This window comes from Ruditapes philippinarum, unplaced genomic scaffold (assembly GCF_026571515.1).
Source record: "Ruditapes philippinarum isolate M1 unplaced genomic scaffold, ASM2657151v2 ctg795_1_1_1_1, whole genome shotgun sequence".
Classification (NCBI taxonomy): domain Eukaryota; kingdom Metazoa; phylum Mollusca; class Bivalvia; order Venerida; family Veneridae; genus Ruditapes; species Ruditapes philippinarum.
This window is the reverse complement of record NW_026857770.1, coordinates 278,484-302,829: the sequence shown is the minus strand read 5'-3', so window position 1 is coordinate 302,829 and position 24,346 is coordinate 278,484. Positions and strand designations below refer to the sequence as shown.

The 24,346-nt window shown below is 32.1% G+C and overlaps 2 protein-coding genes across 3 annotated transcripts in view; one reads left to right on the top strand and one right to left on the bottom strand.

Moving 5' to 3' along the window:
* The window catches only part of LOC132750924 (pre-mRNA-splicing factor ATP-dependent RNA helicase PRP16-like), an 85,770-nt gene extending 79,261 nt beyond the window's left edge, over positions 1-6,509 (bottom strand). Inside the window, exons 1-6 of the mRNA XM_060740999.1 lie at positions 6,373-6,509; positions 4,984-5,315; positions 4,095-4,318; positions 2,824-2,979; positions 2,408-2,549; positions 895-1,013 (exon numbers count right to left, since the gene is read on the bottom strand). Of these exons, the coding sequence (XP_060596982.1) occupies positions 895-1,013; positions 2,408-2,549; positions 2,824-2,979; positions 4,095-4,318; positions 4,984-5,303 (961 nt within the window). The 5' untranslated portion in view covers positions 5,304-5,315; positions 6,373-6,509. The remainder of the gene's footprint in view (positions 1-894; positions 1,014-2,407; positions 2,550-2,823; positions 2,980-4,094; positions 4,319-4,983; positions 5,316-6,372) is intronic.
* Positions 6,510-6,661: 152 nt separating this feature from the next.
* Positions 6,662-21,696, top strand: LOC132750925 (leucine-rich repeat-containing protein 69-like). 2 transcript variants are annotated; one of them, XM_060741000.1, is made up of 10 exons: positions 6,662-6,853; positions 8,959-9,085; positions 9,499-9,571; positions 10,660-10,855; positions 12,832-12,903; positions 13,251-13,352; positions 13,473-13,513; positions 15,520-15,534; positions 18,322-18,460; positions 19,047-21,696. In XM_060741000.1, exons 1-10 carry the CDS (start codon positions 6,677-6,679, stop codon positions 19,155-19,157), a joined length of 1,053 nt encoding a protein of 350 aa, XP_060596983.1. In that variant the 5' UTR covers positions 6,662-6,676; the 3' UTR covers positions 19,158-21,696. The 2 variants fall into 2 exon arrangements, with proteins under 2 accessions (XP_060596983.1, XP_060596984.1); XM_060741001.1 differs by lacking the exon at positions 15,520-15,534.
* Positions 21,697-24,346: the final 2,650 nt, after the last annotated feature.

Sequence of the window (24,346 nt, the reverse complement as noted above, 5' to 3'; positions counted from 1 at the left end):
ATTAGAAATTCTAAATATTCTTGACAGGTTATTAGACTGTATGTTAACAGTAGTTTGTATTGTAATATAACCCAAGTCATTTATATAGGGCCATAACCTGTCAAAAAAATTTATAACTAATAACATAACAGAATGGTATCACATCACGCAAAAGAATACTCAGAATGCTGAGCAAATTTTTTTACCCTGCACAATTGAAAGTTTTAAACTAGCTCACAAGACATTTAAGGGGGTTCATAAGCATTATAAGTTCAATGTGAAAACTTTTTAAATTATAGCAAGAGCAAAAGGAATATGTGGTCAATAAATGATGATGGTTGAGACATTAGTAGAAATATCTAATCTGTTTGTTTGTTATTCCGGTTTTTTAGACCATCTTAACATTTTTTTTCATCACATCTCAGTATTTTCCTGGATAACAAAACAGTACATGTAATGACCAATTTCTTAATGAGTGACTGACCACTTATTCCACATGATTTTTGAATGAGACCATAAGACTTTAAATGAGCCGTGTCACGACAAAACCAACATAATGGCTTTGCGACCAGCATGGATCCAGACCAGCCTGCGCATCTGCGCAGTCTGATCAGGATCCATGCTGTTTGCTATCAGTTTCGGTACTTGTAATAGGGTTTATAAGCGAACAGCATGGATCCTGATCAGACTGCGCGGATGCGCAGGCTGGTCTGGATCCATGCTGGTCGCAAACCCATTATGTTGGTTTTGTCGTGACGCGGCTCAAATGTCTATGATTAATTGTCATGCAAAAATGACGTCTCATCTGAAGACAGAACCTAAGACCCCTTGATAACTAATTCAATGTTCTACCTGTTATAGCTTTACATGCTAATTCCTTACCTTAATTCATAATAAGAAGAGTTAAACTCAAACCTTGTCTGCTGGAATCTTTAGGTGTGTATTTTATTTTCTTTCTATCATCCATCCATTCATTGTATTTGTATGTCGGGGTAGGTAAAGGTGTTTCTTTACTGTAATTCCTTGATCTTGAACTACAAGTATAAACAAGAGCCATCAGTGATCACATGTGCTGCCTCATGATGGCCAATTTCATGTTGGGACAAATTTTGTGACAAACAGACAGACAGACGAACAGTGCACAACTACCCTTGGTACTGATCATTCCTGTAAAGTTTGGATAAAATTGCACCAGTAGTTTATGAGGAGTAGTCCGGACAAGCTTTTGTGTATCTGGCAACACAAAGAAAAAAACACCTTTTTATCAAAGGGCCATAACTCGGCCAAAAATCATTCAACCAAAAAAACCTTGCAATATGCGCAAGGACTTGAGCTACAGATCAATCCTGTAAAGTTTCATTGAAATTGCATTAGTGGTACAAGAGAAGTAGTCCGGACAAACTTTAAAATTAAAAATTATTAAAGGGCCATAACTCTGACAAAAATCATTAAACCGGAAAATGCTGACAATATGCACAACTAGACTTGGTACTGATCATTCCTGTAAAGTTTGGATAAAATTGCACAAGTGGTTTATGAGGAGTAGTCCGGACAAGCTTTTGTGTATCTGGCAACACACTGAAAAAAAACACCTTTTTGTCAAAGAGCCATAACTCGGCCAAAAATCATTCAACCGGAAAACCTGTGCAATATGTGCAAGGACTTGAGCTACAGATCAATCCTGTGAAGTTTAATTGAAATTGCATTAGTGGTATAAGAGAAGTAGTCCAGACAAACTTTAAAATCAAAAATTATTAAAGGGCCATAACTCTGACAAAAATCATTGAACCGGAAAATGCTGACAATATGCACAACTGCACTTTTGGTACTGATCATTCCTGTAAGTTTTGGATGAAATACACCAGTAGTTTATGAGCAGTAGTCCAGACAGGTTTTGTGACGGGACGGGACAGACAGACAGACGGACGACAGACGATGAGAAGTGATCCTATATGTCGCCACTACTCCGTTAGAGGCGACACAAAAATCCTTGACTAAAATTAAAACATGAAAAAATTTATTAAAATAGAATTAAGAATAGATTCAAGAATATTTTTATCCATGTTTATGCCTTCATTTTCCATTCAAATACTAACTTTGTATTGTTAAACTAAAACAACTTTCCAAATACGCTGGTTTTTTAAAAATTTAGGCAATAAAAATTTTCATGTTTTAATTAATAAAAACTTGGTTATCTCCCCTAATCACCATTCAATTTTTACACACTTAACCAAAGTTTGCACTCATTTGTATCAAAAAGTTCAATTTTATACCATCTACATTCCACATGCTAATTGGATAGCTTCTTTACATGAAGAATCTAAAGTCCCTGACAGGATTCAAAGCCACAGTGGTGAGGGCCAAGAAGTTTGACGCCAACATTTTAAACCACTCGGTCAAGGATGCCCTATTTAAATGCTACTCTTACCTCTTAGATCTTCTATAATCAGAGGGGGTATCAAGGTCACTCTCCCGGTCATCGTATCCACTAGGTGTCAACATATCCCAACTTGATCGTTTTGGAGGTGTAAAATCCTCATCATCGTCCCATGCAGATCTAGATGGCGTGTCTAATTATTGAAAGACAAAACTACCTGGTCATTTCCATTTAATATCTTGAATAAATTTATGATGAAGACTTGTGAGAGGCGAAATGTAGGTTATCATTAAATAAACCTTAAAACTTTTCCTATGTTGAATGTTTGTTCCACTTGTATCGTTTTTCTTTGTACCTAATATTTGGTTAGAAAATTAAATCTATAGATATTTGCATTAATGTTAACAGGTTGTCTTTTTAGTTTGACTGTTATTTCAATATATTGATATAATATCATTGTAACAAACCTTTTGGCCTTATATTAGGAGTTGCAGGCTCATTTCTCCTGCGTGGAGTATCATTCCAGTCTCTAGAGCTGCGAGAACTTCTTTCAGAATGTCGATCTCGCCGATCAGAGTTCCTATCCCTGCGCTCAGAACCTCTCTCACTACGGTGATCCCCATCTTTAAAATACAATCATTCCATATGTTAGTTAAATATCCGTGTCACTAAAGTATCATTTAAACAAATGATACATTGAATTTACTATTAGAACAATAAAAGATGCATATGAAACAAAATTAGGCATACAGCAAATACTCAAAGTTTTTGATATACTTGTACAAGTGTATCCATTTATCTTGTTTCAGAATCACAATCTTTAAAGCCTTTATCATTTCAATGAAAATTACAGGTAAATTGACATGTATGAACAGTGTATGAACCAGCTTGTCATCTGTGTATCATGTTTGTTTACTACAAGCCATCATCCCTCTCTACAGATCAAGGCCTTTTCCGGCTGATTTTTAAAAAAAGGTCCTTCACAATGTGGTGGCTGAACTGTGCTATGATAAATTCATTGTGGCATCCTGTCGTGATCCTGAGGGTAAACTACCAACACCACTACAGATCCTTCATATAAACTTGGAAATATTTTGTGGTATTTCGTAGAATTTGAAAAAGTTATAAATGTTGAAATACTATGCTATACATAACTTTTAATATTTCTCTTTTTGTGTGTCTGACTGTAACCTGTTATTTCCTTTCTTTAAGAAACAAAAAACAGCCAAAACATTTCAATTGAAACAGTTTGATTTTTATGGCATCTGTTTGGACTATATTTACAAACTTGTTATAGTCATTTTTTACCAGAATTTTCAACAGATAGTGAAATGGTTAAAGTGTCAACTACTGGGTTCATGGCTGTGTTTCCCCACAACTGTAAATATTTATATTTCCAGAAAGCAAGACTTGAGATTTATAACTTCAAACTTTCATCCCAATTAAACTTAAATAAATATATCTAAACTCAGGTCACTCTTTTAATGAATAGACAAGAAAAAGTGGAAAAAGACTATCAGGCAACATGAGGGGAAAAAAACATATTAACCTTTTACCCAATGCAGGCAACTTTGCCTGACTTTTATCATTCCCCAATAGGAAACGAGAATCAATTGCTTTATCAATTACCGCATGTAAGCAGGAATCATCAACTTGCATCATCTCAAACGGAAGCAACTTTCTTCAATGTTTTTCTATATTTCAACTTTTTTATTATTATTATTATTATCATTTTTACCTCTATCTCTGTTCTTCCGTCTATCTCTATCCCTATCTCTATCATGTCGCCTGTCTCTTTCTCTATCCTTTCTGTCCTTCTTTCTATCCCTGTCATGATGTTTAGATGAAGCATACACTCCCTTGTCTTTATCTCTGTCATGCCGGTCTTGACGTCGGTCTAATACCGCATTACTTACACCTCCAGGATGAGATGGTGTATCAATTCTGGATTGTCGGTAGTGTCTGAAGTAACGTAAATAATCTCTTTAAACTTGTTTTTACAGTAAAATATATATTTTAAGTAGTAATGTTGATTCATTCAACATGCAATTATTTTTCAATTTGCTCAGCTAATTCTTAATACAAGGGTAAAAACTGAATATGACATAATTCTTATTGGTCTCAAATTTAGTCTGGGTTTTACAATAATAAGTATCTAATTTATTCACAACAAGTATCTCGAATCTGATCAATAACTGAGGTCCATTTCTGTTGAAGTATCTATTAGTACACTTACAAGCCAACTTTTTGTCTCAACAGCTAGTTAAGATGCCAAACATTTTTGTTAGACTACAAGCACAAACATGGAGACAGAACATCATTAATCCTTAGTTCAGACTACATTTAGTTTAAGGTTGATTGTGTTGGAAGCTATAAGCTTATTGAAACACTCTCGAATCCAGACTACAACATCTTTACTTTTGAAGCTCAGCAAATCTTTCAAAACTTAATCTTACATGCCCTGATGACATGTGCAAGTAAATATAATGTAATTAAATATAAATAAACTAAAACCCTTAGTTACATGTTTGTTTCTCAATTAATCTTATATTACATTGCCTTGTCTCTACATAAATATCATTATATTGTTCAAAATTTACATAAATGCAGTTTCTAGTTACATGTACCTTTCCTTCTTTCTATCCTTATCAGATTTTCTAGATTCATTTTCAACTTCATCATCAGAATCACTGCTGTCATCATCATAATCATCCCTGTAGGATGTCACCTTTGACTTCTTTTTAACATTTTCTGTTTCCTCCTCCGACTGTCTTTTTGCTGCAGCAAGTTTGTCTAGACCAAGCAGAGATGGCTTTTTGAAAGAGTGTTTGTCAGTCTGGGATGCAGGGTTCTTTTTCATGATAACAAGCCCTCCAGCCTGGTTCCCTGATGATCCCTCTAAACGATGAAGTGATGGATCATTATCTGGATCCATGTATGAAGTCATTCTGTTAACAGCCTGAATATAAAATTAACAATATCATTCAACAATGTTCAATAAATAAATATTAACCGTATGCCTGCTAGCAGCAACTAAATTGACCTATGCAACCAGTGCAGACCATGATCAGCTGGCACATCCATCCCGTCTGATCATGGTCTGTGCACCATTCTCTATTCAGTCAGTATTTTTTTTTCAATACACTTATTTGACATACTATCACTTGTAAGTTGTAAGCTTAAGGTCTTCAGCATACCCATTTATATACTATGACATTGAATGCTTCATCAGATGAAAAAATAAATGAAAATGCGCTGCGGCTTATGTAAAGTTTTGCAAGCCACAAATATCAAGTTGTAGAATTCTATCGATATATGGTTTTGTTAAGAGTTCTGCTCTGAAAGTCCTATAAATATGATGTTGCTCTGAGATATTTTAGCTTCTGGGCTTAACAACTTTGTCGGGCTTGACCGACATAAACTTTAAGAAGCCCATAACGTCTGATATACACACTTTACTGAGAGGCTTGACCCGTTCTGTAAATTCTAAATTACACAATATGTCTTTTAAATTTATAGTCTTGTAGAACTTTTATTCTTTTATCTGTATAAATTTGCATATAAATAATGTCTTTTATTAACAGTTCCCTCACAACGCGCCTGCCAGACATTTGCAGAATTGATTGTTAAGCAGTATCATGTATAGATATACTTATAGACCGTTCCCATAATCAGGCAGGTGCGACTAGGTCTAAATTATGCTCTGGATAAAAAATTACCGACACTTAAAGTGTTTAATGTATATATCATGGCAGTAGGCACTTCTGCTAAATAAACAGCACAAGAAAGATGGGAAAATTGCAGGAAAGATTTCTTAGGTTTGTCTACAATGTCAATGGTTTTGTTTCTACAAAGAAGACTAGTCAATAGTGAATATAGGGACTTTGTCATTCATCATTATTTCCTAAAAAAATATATCAGTGTGTATTTGGTGACATGTTTTGAAACAGTGAAACAGTCTATAATCATAAAAATATCATTCTTCTGTAAGACCTGTCGACTAAAAAGATATGCACCTGCTTTAATTGTCAGTAAATAACTATCTTTTCTACGTTTACAAACGTTAAGTTTGTAAAACAAGTCTTTTAGAGTTGTTTCCCCTCTCAATGGATCAATTTCTTCGTACTCAAAATTTTCGATCCAAAGAAAATTTTGATTTATCGAAATACAACCATTTTTGAGATGTATTTCATATAAGGTATATTTTTATCAGGAAATAAAGTTATTTAAAAAATAAGTGACGAAACTTATCATAATTGTACTACAATAATTAAATTCGCAAAAAATGATAGCTTTACATTCTAAAGGTAGCAACGCAAAATGGCGGACACGCTACTTGTCCCCGCTTTGAGATCGAAGCCAAAATCTCTTAATTTAAGCAATAAAAAACTCGACAAGATCCCCAGGGCCATCGGAAAACTTGATTGCATTATTCATTTGCAAGTGAAAAACAATAAATTAAAGACATTGCCTTATGAATTAAGTTATTTATATCAGGTGTGTTGTGAACTTCAAGAAAATTATTCAGTTTTTTATTCTTTTATTCTGAAAAGTGCCTTCCATAGGTTGTCCATGAGGTATCTATCTAGGATCCAGGGGCATGTTGGAAAGTTCTTGTCCATAGGGTGTGTTTTTCGTGGGCACAAGTGGATGGGGGGTCAATAATAAACTTTGTCCAGGGGGTGGGGAGGGTATTTTTGGGTGAAAGTGCCTTCGATGGGGGGGGGGGGGGGTGTTTGGGAAATTTTCTTGAATAGCCCAATATTTCCCCGGTTTTTTTCCCCTTAAAATTATAGATTAATTGGGAATTTTAACTGCATTTTGTTAATTTTCTCTCCCAATTTGCACAACTTTTAATAAGACAAATGATTTTTCGAATCGGAGGGATTGGGCTTAAAACCAAAGGGGATTACCCTCATTTTTTTGGAAAAGGGTAGCCGACATGCCCGTAGGACAAAAAGTTTTACCTGTACATGGTCACTACGTTACCAGGGGCACCTGTATTGTCCCCGTATTTACGGACTTTTTAAAAATTTTATTAAAATCAAAAAGATTTTTATTTTTGTCTTTTAAAATTAATTTTAAAAAGAATTGCCTTATAAGTTTACTTTAAGTGAAATCGATTTTATTTCCCAAACAGCGAGTTTTTTTTGCCGTTAAAAAACATCAATTTAAATTGTTCATAAAATTATTAAATATTTCTTTTTTGTTTAAATAAGTATAATTTTCAACACCTTTAAAAATGAAAAAAAGCACTAACAATAATTGGTGTTGTGCTTTGATAATTGCGCCAATTACTGTCCATCTTAAAGGAAAGTCTGCATGTTCTGTGAAACGCATTCTAAAATTCTATATTCGCATTCTAAGCCTATATATATATAGGCTTTTATTTAGGCTTATTGTTTGTGCTTTAATGTTCAATATTTATCTATTTAGAAATACAATTACACAGTTGCTATAATTTGCTCATATTGTTTTTGCTTTTCACAATTATTTTTTTTCAATGTTCCATTTATTTATTCCTCTCAAATTATGCCGTTATGAAACAAGATTCTGCGGTCATTATGATTACTTATTTCATGTGCTTAAATAACAAAAAATGATTTATTAATTCATCTTTCATACAAATAAAGCAACAAATTATAAGCATAAAAAAACAACAACTTTATAACTTAAACTATTTTTTATTCAATCATAAATATAACCACAATGTACAATGAACTTTGTATAATGCGTCATATAACTTTGACACTTTTATTAAGATGACAACGCTTTCATTTCCTTGTATTCCTTTTTTTTTTTGGGGGGACAAAATGGCGAAGCATCTTTATTGAAGTAAACATACAAGGACAAGTCACTGTTTCTTGGTTAAAATTCTAGGGTAAAGACACAAAATAACATGTGCATTTTTGACTTTCATATAATTTTAAAAAGTGCCATACGGCTAGATAATACTGTGTGTCCTGGCTAGCTGTACGTGACTCATATACTGCTAGAACTTTTTCTGCACTGTAAGGCAAATGTAACTGATTTTATTTTCACAAAGAATTTGTTTTCTACAAATGTATCAGATATAACATTTTTTTCAGGCCAATCTATTTTGGAAAAATTTTAGTCCTGTAAATCTACTAAATAAATCAATGGAAAATAAGCACGGAAGAGTCATTGTTTAACACTTTTCCAGGTTAAAATTATGAAAGCTACAAGGTGAATGATCCATTAAAGTTTGATAAAAGTAAACATCATTCAATTTTTTAACCCAAAAAGAGAGCCAATTTGTGTGTCAACTTGAAAAAATGTAATATGATTACATGCTATGATGCAAATTGCATGACTCTTTTGCCTTTAGACATAAAAATGTTATATTGAACATATATTATTATTCTATATTAACCTGGTTAAGGTGTCTGCCTCTCAACCTAGGAATCATTGGTTTGAGCACTACTCAAGTCACACTCATGATTACTTATACATTAAATGACACAAGTACTAGTTCTAGGAAGGGGAATCAAAAGCGATTTTATAATATAAGTTGCAAAAAACTTGTTTTGCAATCACGCTAAAATAAATATATTTAAACTAACCGTTATAAATTCTTACAGTTGCAGATACTGAACTGCGGAAACAATGCATTTGAAGAACTACCAGAAGTTATTGAACATCTGACAATGTTAGAAAAGCTACATTTGTTCAACAACGTAATACACACACTGACTCCAAAGGTTCTCTGTGAGTAAAATGATATCCCAGTAGATTCTTATTATATCAAAGGTTCTAAGTCATTAGATTTAATTAGCCTATTTTCGCTATCAGAGCATCATACTAAGTAACCATAAAGTGTAGATTTGAGTCCTTCACTTGATATATATTTTTATTTAGCTTAAGTTAAGACACTGGTAGTGAAATATTGATATTTGTAAGATTCAAACCACAAAAGTTAAGCCTGTCAACTGATTATAACTTCATGTTCCTAAGTTATTTTGAAAAAATGTGTTCATACATATATATTTCCATAATTATGAGTTATTAATTAAAGTTGTTCAAAAAAGGCAGCTCAGAAAAATAATAATGCCTTTTTACTAAAATTTTCACATTGGTTTGATTTTTAAAATTATCTACATGCATTTTTGTTACAATTTCAGCAAGTTTAAGAAGTCTTACATTCCTCAATCTAAACAAAAACTGTTTGAAAACTCTTCCACCAGAGATATGCAGGTTTGTTACACCTCATTTCTTTTTTATAAGCTCACCAGAACCAAATGTTCAGGGTGAGCTATTAGTATCAAAGGGGGATGCTCCGGCTTCATGCATCAACAATCTTCTTCTCTGAAACTACTGGGCAGATTTACTTCAAATTTGGTCTGTAGGATCCTTGTGACAGTCACTCTTGAATTTGCTAATGTCATTTCAATTGGCCCCATTTAGTGGTCAACAGAGCTAAAAATAGAAAAACCTTTAAATATCTTCTACTACAAAACTAATTGATAGATGATCACCAAACTTTGTCTGTAGCATTCTTGGGTAGTCTTTTATCAAGTTTGCTCATATTAATTTGATTGGCCCCTTTTAGGGGTCTCTAGAGCTAAAAATAGAAAAACCTTTAGACATCTTCTACAGAACTACATGTAATTGATGGATGATAACCAAACTTTGTAACATTCTTGGGTAGTCTTTTATCAAGTTTGCTCATATTACTTTGATTGGCCCCTTTTAGGGGCGGCTAAACCAAAAATAGAAATACATGTACCTTTAAACGTCTTTTTCTTCAGAACTAATTGATGGATGATCAACAAACTTTGTCTTTAGCATTCTTAGGTAGTCTTTTATCAAGTTTGCTCATATTACTTTGATTGGCCCCGTTTAAGCTAAAGCTTAAATGCCCCATTTCATGGCTAAGCATTTCTTCAAATTATTGTTTAAACATATTCTATGCTCAAATTTAATATTAGAAAATATTGACAATGGATAATTTCCAACACTGAAAAGCAGTTGTTTCTGGTGAGCGTCTCAGTGCCATTATGGCCCTCTTGTTTCTTTTCCTATAACTGACATTAAGCTTTTGTCTTAAATATATTCATTTATTCAAGAGATTGCTTTAATTTTATTTCATAATTTTGAAACTTGCATTGCAAAGAAAAAAATGAAATTCAGAATGAAAAATAGTTTTGTAACCATTGAGACATCATATTATGGCTGTGGTGAATTAAAATATCGCTTATGTGATGTGACAACACTTTTAAATTCATTTTATAAAACATCAAATTTTATTTGTTACCTATGTTTATTACTGGTATATTTTACAGGTTATCAAATCTTCAGTTCCTCAGTGTAGATAACAATGAACTCACAGAATTACCTGTTGAAATTTGTGCTCTTACACGACTAGAGGAATTTCATGCTGCAAATAATCAGTTAACAAATCTTCCACTAGAATTTGGGTTTCTTATCAACCTTGAAAAATTGCATTTACAAAAGAACAGAATACGAGAATTACCTGAAGTGAGTTTTTAACAGCTTTCACTTTCATTTAGAATGAATCTACCAGTCAACCAAGAGTGCTGAAAATTTTATGTACATGCAATGTGTTAAGTTCTTAAAATAGAATTTATTTAACAGATTTTATGTTAGTTTGATAGTGTAGGAAGTTAATTTATAAACTTAAAGACATACTTTCAAATCCGTTCCTGGAAGAAGCCAGTACTGAGCAAGAAGTTTCTTGTTCTAGGACACAAAAACTTACACCGAACAGGGTTTGAACCCAGCAGCTAGCGATCATTTTATTACTGGTCCCAACAATGTTTCATCCACTCACTCCACTCGGCAATGCCGTCACTGCATATTTGAGCCGCATCATGACAAAACCAACATAGTGCGTTTGTGACCAGCATGGATCCAGACCAGCCTGCGCATCCGCGCAGTCTGATCAGGATCCATGCTGTTCGCTATCAGTTTTTAGCTCGACTTTTCTATGAAAAGGGGAGCTATCCTACTCGCCCCGGCGTCGGCGTCGGCGTTGGCGTCACACCTTGGTTAAGTTTTTCGTACCACCCCACTTTATTTCAGAAGTATTACAAGTATGGCTTTGAAACTTACCATACTTGTTCACCATCATAACCTCCATCTACAGACAAGAGTACATAACTCTGTCAAGGTTTTTGACAGAATTATGGCCCTTTTTTGACTTAGAAAGTGTATTGAGCTTGGTTAAGTTTTTTGTACCACCTCACTTTATTTCAAAACCATTGGAGGTATTGCTTTGAAACTGACCATACTTGTTTACCATCACGACCTTCATCAACAGACAAGAGGACATAACTCTGTCAAGGTTTTTGACAGAATTATGCCCCTTTTTGACTTAGAAAATACATTGAATATGGGTAAAATCCACTTATTGCCTTAACCCTTTGAGATATTGCTTTGAAACTTTTAATGCTATTTCACATCATTACCCCCATCTGTACGCAAGAGAAGGTAACTCTGTCAAGGATTTGTTTTAAAAATTAAGGCCTTTTATCGACTTAGAATCTTGGTTAAGTTTTTAGTACCAGTCCACTTTTTGACTGAACTGTTTGAGATATTAATTTGAAAGTTGGAATACTTGTTTACAATCATGATTCCCAAACATGTCCAGGAGAAGGTAATTCTGTCAAAGATTTTATTTGAATTATGGCCCTTAACTGTCAATGTTTTGTATTATAGGCAAGCACTAAAAAACTTAAAAAATCTAAAAAAATTCATTCCTATCCACTTGTTCACTTTACCATAAATTATGTCATATAAACATTGCTGTAATATTCAAGGGTATCAAACAACTAGTTCACTTTAAAAATACAGAGATTCTTGTATTGCCTTTTACTGCAAAAACTTTTTTTATTGGCAAGCAATAAAAAAGTCGAGCGCGCTGTCTTACGGACAGCTCTTGTTCTACTTGTGATAGGGTTGGTAAGCGAACATCATGGATCCTGATCAGACTGCGCGGATGCGCAGGCTGGTCTGGATGCATGCTGGTCGCAAACGCACTATGTTGGTTTTGTCATGACGCGGCTCATTTATAGGCAATTTGTCACTCAGAATAGATTTGAGTGAATAATAGCACCTTGGGAACATGGAGAATTCCTGGTTAATGTTGATGCATACATGATCTATCAGCTATTAAGGGTATAAAATTGAGACTTCATATATTGTCACCTAAGTGCGGTTACTGATTAACCCCTTATATAATTCAATAGGAGTTAACCTGTTACTGCACTAAGGTTTTTGGCAACATCATTGCAAGTTGCTATGCAAGACCCCTACTTATATAATAGATTATGAGTGAATTATTGTCCTGTATGAAAAGTTCTGATCAAGATTATGACTTCAAAACCATATCTTCACAACCACTGTAGATCTCCGTCCAATAATCATCAAAAATATATGAATTGATGTACATATATATATACATGTATAAACTTATTATTTATGTGTATTTTCAGAGTATTGGAAAATGTTACAAACTTAGAACATTAGATATTGCAGCCAATGACTTGCGAATATTTCCAACTGAGGTAACCTGTAATTTTTAACTACTTTTCCTGTTTTAACTTACAGAAATATGGAAATATAACTGAATATATGTGTCTATTTGTGATTAATCTAATTATGATTTATTTTTTCCACACCAACTTTTGAATTGTTCTTTATCTGAGTGGTTGAATTTGAAAAAACAAACAAAAAAAACAATGATCGGTGTTCTACTTTATCAACTTCATTTCTCTGGTCTTGCTTCGTAAATTTTTGGACTCAGAACATTTGATGTTTTAAAATTAGATATCGCTTCATGAATAAGATATTTCTACATGAATAAGATATTTCTACAACAATAAGATATTTATACATGATGTTTGTATTTCAGTTACACAATATTCCGTTAAAAGATATGTTTTGTGAGGAGAACCCTTTATTACAACACTTACCTGTACATTCAGTCCAGGAGGAGGAGGTGCTCTCATTGAAGGTAAGCATTTTTCCTATTTTATACTTTAGCATCAAGTACTGATTATGAGCACATTTCAGATATACATTTTATTTCTCTTTTTTCACTATTCAAAATTTAAACTATGTATTATTTTTCCAGGAAGTTTGTGCAAGATATGTGATGAAAGAGTTAAAAGACAGGTAAATATTAATACAGTAGTATAAGCAATAATTTCATTTGATATCTGAAGTAAACTAAGAGTGTTTTAGTTTGCACCATAGCTGAATTACTTTTAATGAATTTGTTCCTAGGGTTAGAGATTTTAAAGAATTCTGCACATTTTTAAGAGAAAAAAAATCATTTATAAGAATGAAAGTAGATGTTTATGCATAAATGATTGTTATATATCATAGCTACTATACTTAATATGAATTTAAATTTGCATCACTGGAGAGGATAATGGTATGTCTTTGACATTTATGTGTCACTAGTGTAGAAAGACATGGTATGTGATGCCTATATTCTGTGGCAATGTCATAAAATGACATATAAGACACATTGTATAACTAAAGTGGTATCTTTTTCTGTCAATAACCAAGCTCTAAATGCTGCCAAATCAAAGTATTTTGGTCTAGATACCCATTTTATCAACAATTGTCAATTCTTATAATTCAAACAAGAAATATTTTTATTATGTAAATTCTGATCGGAAGAATTTTAGGATGTTAAATTGTAAATGAAATATTTTTTATGTATGCTTTGTCATGGAAAATAAGCTAAGATTTCAGATGTTTTCAAACTGATTTGAAATGATATGTGTAATCTCTTAGGACAAAAAATCTTCCGTAAGTAGATAGCATTAGCTTTGATATCAGTACATGTACGTAGGTTGCCAAGGTAACTTTAATCATAAATATATTGAAATTACTTTAAAATGTATTTTTTAATATGTCGTGGTCAGTTTGATTCTTTCTCTTTTTTCTTCTTTTTTTTCTTTAGGTTTATAATTTGACCCTTTTAGTCTAAGTGTGAAAGGATCTAGTTTTATTTTTATCAGATAAACTTGTGATTTATTGATATACATCTGATGATTTTGCATCAGTAAGAAAATAGCATAATCATTTTAATATTAACTTTGAAAAATAGTATTTTAAAAAATCTGTCTTCAATTTAGATCTTGTTTCCAAAAATCAGGGATATAGGGCTTTGTCTTTCAGCATGGGTCTACATACAAAATGTCATAGTGAAAGAAGCTGTAAATGATTATTTTATTTAAAATTTACTGCAAAGAAAATATCAATATGTAACTATGCAGAACTTAGATGATTTTTATATTCATGAAATTTAGATGCCTCTAAAAGATTATATATACCGCATTTATGTTAGAATCCATTGCATATATTCACATATACATATACTATTTTGATGACATGAGGATAATTGCTTACAATGCAGTATAAGAACACAAAGTGTATCCAAACAATATTACATATTATATAGTACTTTTTATTCATAAACAGTTGTACTAAGATGACAAAACAATGATCAGGTTAATATTTGGTTTACATAAAATTTATATTAGTTTGATTGTGTAGGAAGCTTAGAATAAGCTTATAGACAAACTTTTGATTCCATTCCTGGAACCAACCAGTCCAGAGCAATGAGTGTAAAGTTTCTTGCTGAAGGAAATAACAACTTGCCTCTGACAGGGTTTGAACCCATGCGACTAGCAATCATGTTATTACTTAAAGGATGCATTAACCACTTGGCCATGCTGCCAGTGGTTGATATAGATATATAATTCTCTTCGATCTTTATATTATTAGATAATTATATCACATTATTTTTATGAAATATATAACAGTCAGTGAATGATTTTAGATAAATAATACTTTATAGCAGTGTTTTATTTATAGCTTTTGTAGAGTACAAGGGTTTTACTTCAGTAAATAACTAATAAAATTATCAAAAATGTTAAATACATGTACACTGTTTTGTGAAATCTAAACTTGAATCTTGTGCAATATTTGTTTTAGAAATACTGTTTATGACTGTAAATTAACTAACTTATGATATGAAAACTGGTAACGTGATTCATAATTTTTTTGATATTAAGTCTTAAGACTTTATTTTGCTGTCTTTTTAATTGACAACTATTTGATAGTTTTATGAATATGTTTATATTCTTGTTATTGCTTTCAAAAAGACGCCCAGACAAGAGGTATTTTGAATGATGTTTGTTTAACCAAGTAACATGTTTTGTGATTTTTGTGTCATCCATTTTATATACACTGTCTCCCATAAATCTCCATGTTTTAAGGGCATTGGTACTGTACCTACTATGTTTAGCACCACTGTCCTTATACATGTTATATATTTTTATGGCATATAGCAATTCATTTTATATCATAAATTCATAATGTTAGAAATTTTGATTGGAAATAGCCATGAATCAATTCTTAATTTAGTAAACTAAAATACTTATATCATAGAAATAGAACCCTAAAAATTGTATAGTGGCAAATGTTCTCTGCAAGAAATTAGTTTTTAGCATAAATTGTTCTGATCTTAAGAAAAGTTGACAATTATCAAATTGTTGAGCTTGCACAAGACCTGACCTCGAGGTAACATAACTTTTTCTGAGCTCTGTCTCAAATTTCATGATTTCATGATTTTCATTGATCTGTGAAAATTTTGTAGCAATTTCTGATCAATCAAATGCCTGAGAACTGAGTTTAGCTATGAGAATTTCTTTATAAATGTAACCTCGTCAAATAACTTTATATGAGATTGGTCTCGGAGTTCAGAATTTTCATTATTAGTTGGTTTCTGACCAATCACAAATCTGAGATCCGAGAATGAGGAGATAAGGTTTCTATATAACCTTAGACCCTGGCCTTGACGTTATATTTTTCTGAGATCAGTCTCAGAACTTGAGATTCTCATTTAGGTCAATGTGCATTCTTAGCTGGTTTCTGAATAGTCAGATACCTGAGATCTGACTTTGAGGTTAGAAAATATCTTTATAGTCATGGACCCAATTACTTGTTCAGAAGTAGTTGCCTGTGTTGCAATGTCTTGAAGTATTTAAAAAAAACAGCAGTACATGTAGTATTATATTATAATTTATATTACTAAGCAAACATTCTTGGGAGACAGTGTTCATGTATTTGATTAAACAGATTGATATGAAGTGAAATGGATTAAAGTTTGTGTTTTAATTTCACTTAGATTTGCCAGGTGACTGGCAGCCATGCCAGCCCATCTACGCCAACTGATCCATGCAGTCTGACTAAACTTATTAAATATGTTTAAAGTCTGTAAACCTATTCATTTTCAAGATATTTTTTTGTGGTGGATAGTAAAAATGTTTTTTTGTTTTTTTTTTAATGTTTTTTTGTTATTTATCAGTCATCTAGTGCTTTGCCTGTGACCACAGGCATTCAGCACATTCGTCTTGCCAATAATGGACACATTATCATGAAGTAATCTCCCCTTGATCATCAAGAACAAAATTACTTTCCAGCACCTGTTTACTATATATAATATATACATATAGATACATGTATATTGATAATATTATATACAAGAAAAACATTGATGCAAAGCATCAAAGGGCGTCCAAGCAAGAAATGCAGCATTGAAGATGAACTTAGTAGACATCTGGTGACCAGATATTCTTATAAACTTTTCAATGGTTTATTGGTTTTTACCAGAATTGTATATCAGACGATAAAAAAATGTTCGTCATGAACTTTTGTAGGCATGCTAGAAATTAGAATATTAAATGTTTTTTCCACAGGAACTTGAAATTATATGAATGTTAACAATAATATCCAAAATATACAGGTTTATTATATGCAAAATATACCCCCCTATATGGTATAAGTTTATTTATACTATAAATTTAAGAGAGTATTTTTGGATATCATCATTAACATTGGTCATTGATAGAATTTCAAGTTCATATATTATTTTCGTTAGAACATACAAAATAGTAGTCAAAATGAACTAAGTCTGTTAATTGGTTTATTGGAGGGGACCCCTTTCATTTTGATAATCAAACACCCTCATACCAATCGGAATGATCGGCTATTATGACTGACAAAAAGGTCCGAGAAGTTGCAATTGCCCTTTTACAAAATCTGATTTCATTCCATAAGGGGCGTCGGGCTTGTGCGCGGACGCCAATCATCACCTTAGTTCAGTAATGGGTTATGTCCTAAGTCCTTCTTAATTTGATAGGAGTTTATTAATCAGTTATTGCACTAAGGAGGCAATATTTTTGTCTTGATGATCAAGGGGAGATTATTCTATTGTAATTTTTTGACCATTATTAAGACAAATGTGCTGAACCCGTGTGCCTGTGACTTGTTGCTCATAATTTTTTATGCTTTTGCTGTAACCTTTTTTTTGACATTTGGGCTTCCCATTTAAATAAGATATTTAATCACCTTTGTTTGTATCATAAATCATGAATTACCCATTTTTATGCACCTGCACCCACAGGCGTTTGTGAAGAAAAACACAATTTCTTTTAAAGTTCTTTTTTGGTGAATGGTTAATCATTTGCCGAATATGGTTTGAAAAAGACCTTCAGTAAGAATTGCAGGAGACAGTAAAACTTGTTTAAAAGTCTTTTTATTATTTTAATTGTAATGGATAAATCTTAATATTTTAAAAATAGGAAATTTCTTATTACACTTTCATGTCAATATACATGTACTTTTGTATATAATGTATTAGGAAAAGATAATATAAGCATTATTTGTGTTAATGTATATACATGTATATTATTTTATTAAGCTTGTCATTTAAATTTTAAACAGGATAATGTACTTGAGACATGCCAATTTTAAATTGTTGAAAATGAATATTTTCTATAAGTCTGTCATGAATAAACATGTACTATATTTACTTCTTATGTACTTTTTACATTTATATACAAAGAAATGACAGTTTCAACAATATTGATATTAATTCAGCTTAATCGTTTAAAATTTAACAGGTGGTCATACTTGAGACGTGCAATAAAACACTATCCACAGATACGTGAGATGTTAGCACAGGCCAGTAGATGTGCAGTGTGTGGAGAGTCTTTCCTCAACACGTGGCTAGAGTGTGTCAAGTTTGTCGATGCAAAATCAGTAAGTTTTGTTAACATTATCCTGAAATTATTGATGGTTCTTTGTTGTTTGGTTTAAACATATTTATTTAAGCTTGATTGCCGAATAAGTTCCTGCAACTTATATTAATCACTTTCGAGTCCACTTCCAGTACTAGTGTCATATGAAGAATAGTTGTGAACTGATTACGGCTCAAACCAATAATCACTAGTTAAAAAGAATCAAATGTTGATGATTATATTATCATTATAACAGTATAGTAATTGAGATGTTAACTCACTACAGGTTTGGAGCAGTACCTAATAGTCTAATAGATGATAGATGTTTGCAGAAATCATGATCACAAAGTAGGAAAATATCGCTTTTTTGCACAGATTCTTACATCTTTCGTTCATTGTCATATATCGGTGTGAAGAGATGAATTAGACGTTGAAAGTTCATTCCATTGAGTAAAAAGGCGAGATTTTAGCATTTAATCAATCAAGCTCCTTGCCTGGTATATATACAGGAATACAGTAGTGCGGTGCTCAAATCCTTTTTTAGTCTCACTCTAATAATGACAGTATCTTGTTTATATGACTAGACTGTGTCTATTTTTTGATTCCAGGACCTCAGACTGAAAAACTTAAATGGACTGGTTCCTGTGCGTGCTCTACTTTGCTCATATAAATGTTTCAACTCAAAAGGACATGACTATTATGGTGTTGCATTTCCTTGAGGAGTACAACGGGAGTATTCAATGTATTAATTAAGCTATGGATAAAAATAGTTTTGATTAAATGCAATACATTTTTCAATTTTTTTTATGAATTGAAATTTACACAAATTGAAAAAAAAAAGTAATAAAAAACTAGAAACTTTGATTTCATAGTTTTTCCCTTCAATATGTATATATAAAATGGTGATTTTCTGGTGCATTTTGATAAAGATAAGAAACTAATCGCCACTTTTCTTCCTGTTTGAGTGTTTGGAATAGATATGTTATCATCATTTGTTTATTTTACAGGAGCATATTGTTGAAAATAGTAAATACTTAAAAAAAACTAAATAATTTTGACCAAGTTAATAGATGAAGAAAAAAAAGAAGAAAAATATGTTGATATGAACTTAGATACAGTTTTGAAATATAGAATTATTTATTTCTCAAAGTTTTTAATAGTTACTTATTAAGCAAACTGTATGATAAATGATTTGTTTCCTAAAGCTATTTGTTATGAGTTATGACAAAATTTAATTCAAATTGAAGGAACCACTTAACAGGATTCTTAAGCAGCATGGATGCTGTTGACTATATTGATAGGTTTATGCCATGAGTTTTAAGCTAGGTCACCACGCGAATCTTTTTATCTAATCAGACAACACTATACTGCCTGTTGTTAACTCAATTTTCAGTATTTTAATACTAATATGACCCTTTTCCCTACTTAAACAGTGTTATAGATGTTTTGCATTCAAAATGGAACATGTTTATTAAGTTATTTGACTACTTTAATAGTATAGGGTAAAATATTGCGGTAAACGGATAATTGCTGTGTCCTTAATTGCTGATAATTACCATTGAACGATGCAAAATACTATCCGCAATTTTCCTAGAACCAGATATCGTCACTATCTTGATCATTTTCTGTGTCTCATATTGCCACATTAGTGCAGTAACTGGTTAACTCCTATTAAATTTATATAAGAAGTTAACCTGTTAATGCACTAAGGTGATGATACACAAATTTAGATGAATGGCGTTTGTAATATTAAATTCTGAAAGCTTTAATGTGCTGAAAATAGCAATTTCTGCTGAACAAGGATTATATAATATTGTTATAAGTTTACTTAAAAAAGGGCTGTGGATGTTGGTGATTATGACTTTCAGCATCCTGAAATATTGTTCAGTTAGAAAAAATGTGATAGAATATTGTAACTTTCCAACTCTTTTTTTTTTTACATTTAGAAATAATTTATGCATTTTCTATTAAGTTTTTTTTATTATTAAGATGTCCATGCTCTATTTTTGTTATTGTTTATTTTTTTATCCCCCGCCGAAAAATTTCGGCAGAGGATATAGAAATAGTCTCCGTCCGTCCGACCTTCCGTCCGTCCGTCCATCCTTCCGTCCGACATTTTTGTCCGGAGCATATCTCTAAAAGTATTTGAGTTATCAACTTGAAACTTCATAGGTGGATAGACCTCATTGAGGAGGAGTGCAGTGCACAAGAATGATAACTCTACCTTGCATGATTTTTGAGTTATTGCCCTTTGTTATTTTTCAAAATTGATTTTTGTCCAGAGCATAACTCCAAAAGCCTATGAGATATTAACATGAAACTTCATAGGTGCATAGATCTCACTCAGGAGGTGTGCAGTGCACAATAATGATAACTCTACCTTTCATAATTTTTGAGTTATTGCCCTTTGTTATTTTTCATACCTAATTTTTCACCTGAGTGGAGCATAACTCAAAAAGTGTTTGAGATATCAACATGAAATGTCATAGGTGGATAGATCTTATTGAGGAAGAATGTTGTGCGCAAGAATGATAACTCTTCCCTATACAATTTTTGAGTTATTGCCCTTTTTTTTCATGCTATTTTGTCCAGAGCTTATCTCAAAAAGTATTTGAGGTATCAACTTGAAACTTCAAAGGTGGATGGATCTCATTGAGGAGGAGTGCAGTGCTTAAGGATGATAACTCTACCCTGCATTATTTTTGAGTTATTGCCCTTTGTTATTTTTCAAAATTAATTTTTGTCCAGGGCATAACTCAAAAAGCCTTTGAGATATCAAAATGAAACTTCCTAGGTGCATAGATCTCACTCAGGAGGTGTGCACTGCACATGAATGATAACTCTACCTTTTATAATTTTTGAGTTATTGCCCTTTGTTCTTTTTCATACTTTATTTTTCAATTCAATTTTTTTCTCACAAAGTATTTGAGGTATCAACTTGAAACTTCATAGGTGGATAGATTTTACTGAGGAGGGATGCAGCACACAAGAATGATAACCTACCCTGCATTATTTTTCAGTAATTGCCCTTTGTTATTTTCAGCCATCAGTATTCACATAGGTTTCAAATCTGTAATCACTATAGCCATCAGTTTTCATTACCAAAAGACCTCTTAAAATGGAATTATTCCGCTCTACTACATATATATTCTTCCAATGAGCAAACACATTCGGCGGGGGATGGCCATGTTGACATGGCTCTTGTTATATTTGATACTGTGATATATTGAAAATAAAAGTTTATTTGTTGTAAAAAAATCTTGTTCCTTATTTGATACCACACTTATTACAAGAAAGTGTTCAAATAATATTGCAATATTTGAAGGAAGACTGGTTGGTTACCAAAGGGAGTGTGATTTAAAAGTTGTTGGTGCTATTGCAAGTGCACATGTAAGTCCACTCTACAATATAACGACATATAATTATATATATAATTACAGAAACACCACCGTATGTTCTTAGAAACGACAAGAAAAAATGCATTCCTAATCCAAAACTTTGTAGTATGTTATATGGTACGTTATACTGCATAGTTTCATTAAACTGAATTTAAAAATTACAGTTAAATAGCTATCACAATTGTTACCTAACGAAAAAAGCAAAACGTCATGAACTTTTGTAATGTTCACACCTATTCATAAATTAAAATAATTTATTTTGATTTTACACGTTCACTTATTCCATGGTTTATCTACAGGAACCAAATTTATTTTCTCATTGAATTAAGGACGATGCCAAATTTGCTGTTAAAACTCAAGGTACCATGTTAACGATTCGTTAAATGGCTGTCAAAAGCTTTCTGTTATTTGAAGACAACACTCGAACAAGTTTCTCGGTTACGTTATAATGAGGCTGTTTAAGTGATTCATAAAGTTCTGGCATATCTGTTTGTTTTCTTGATCAACACGATGACCAAAATTATGCCATCTATAGATCCAGGTACAAAATACATTATATCAGGTCTTCCGAAAGGTATTTCAAAATTACATTGGGTTTAGCTTATGTAGAGTTCTGCTAAAACAATTTCTTAGGCATTCAATGTGTACACGATTTGTTATATCCAAACTTTGAAATCAATAAGATCCTTGAAAAAAAAATGAAATCCACAATACGAAGAAATCCCTATCTGACAGGATTCTAAACGTTGATTTGCTACACTCTTTCTACAAGTAAAACTTTTCAACCCCGATACGCTTTCTGTGCCTTTATATCTGAAAAATGGTTGATAGCGTTGAATTTCCTCGCATATGTCATGGTAGTATGACGCTATCACTGCCGGCGAGTTGTCGCTGTTTGATACTGTTTGAGTCATAATATGAGTCGACTGTACAGCTAGGATCGCTCCGTAGATGCAGAAACAACATGGCTTTAACTTGTCGTAACCATTTACATGCCACACAAAGTTAATAAGTTTTAGTCTTGTTAAATGCGCCCCACTTGTTACTTGTGTAATAACAAACAGCCAAATTCCAAAACTTCTATGCTAATTTAGAGACCATTTTTGTCGTCCGGAAAAGGTATGAAGAAGAATCTGCAATAGGAAAAATAATAAAATTATTTTAATACACATTAGAAAACCGACATTTTTTAATTAGTATAAAGAATAACAGATTTAAATACTGTGAATTAAATAAATACAGGCAACAGATATCAGTTTCAACGCTTGTGTCTCTCCTCGTAGTTTTTTTTGTTGAAAATAACCATTACCTTTTTCAAGTTTATTGTTATAATGAATTAAAAATATTATTAGGGATTAGGTGATAGAGGAATTGATAGGAAATTTCATCTCGGCCGACGGCATTTTGCTAAATCATCAATAGAAAAAGGTACTATATTCCCTGTCATTTGTTTAGGTTAAACACAAATTTATGCTTCTTCAACTTTAGATTTATGCTGCAGAATTTCAAAAATTTGAGCAATCATTAGAAGAAAAGTTTTATAAAGCAAGCGTTTTTTGCAATATCCCTTTTTTTCTTCCATAAATCATCAATAGAAAAAAGGTATTATATTCCTTGTCATTTGTTTAGGTTAAACATAAATTAATGTTTTTTTCATTCTAGATTTATGCTGCAAAATTTCAAATTTGAGCAATCATTAGAAAGCAAGCGTTTTTGCAGTATCTCTTTTTTTCCTTCCATATTGGAGCAGTGTCCAAAATCCGAATACCTGAAAACATTGAATAGTTTAATCCAAAGATAAGAGATCGATTTATCTAGTGCTAGCAATGCGAGTCATATATCTTATATGATAAAATAGAATGTTGCATACAGGAAGAATAATAAGTGGGTAGAAAGACCTTTTAAAATATACATTTTCAGTCTCATCTTTACATGTATACATAAAATTATATATAAAACGTAAAACACAAACATAAAATACACGAAAAGCCATTCTAAAAGAGTTACAAGAGACTATTTATTTTTGCCTCTAAGGGAGACAACTCCACAGACCCCATCCAGTACATGGAGACTACTTTGAAAATCATAATATCATAATTATTATTCGAAATCTCCGGTTTATTATATATTTTTCTAATAAAATATACTTCACTTTCCAAGATATGAACAAAAAAGTACGGAAACCTTTAAGGGACTCTACTGAGGTTTTTTGACATGAAGGGACTGAAATACATTTTCCAGACAAATGCAACATTTGATGTAGACTACTAATCTTTGTGCAAAATTTCAGATTATTTGCGCACTTCGTTTTTTTTATTTAAATTTTAAAAATATTACCCAAAATGAAAAGCGTTTAAATGCTTTTCTCTCAAATCGTGCTAAGAAAAGCATAAACTATGATTTTCAATTTATTTCAAAGTATATTTCTTACCTATTTTTGCATATGTTTCTGTTTAAAGTGCCCCAGCTTATTTATGTAAGAAATTCAAATGTTTTGTTTTCAGTCTTTC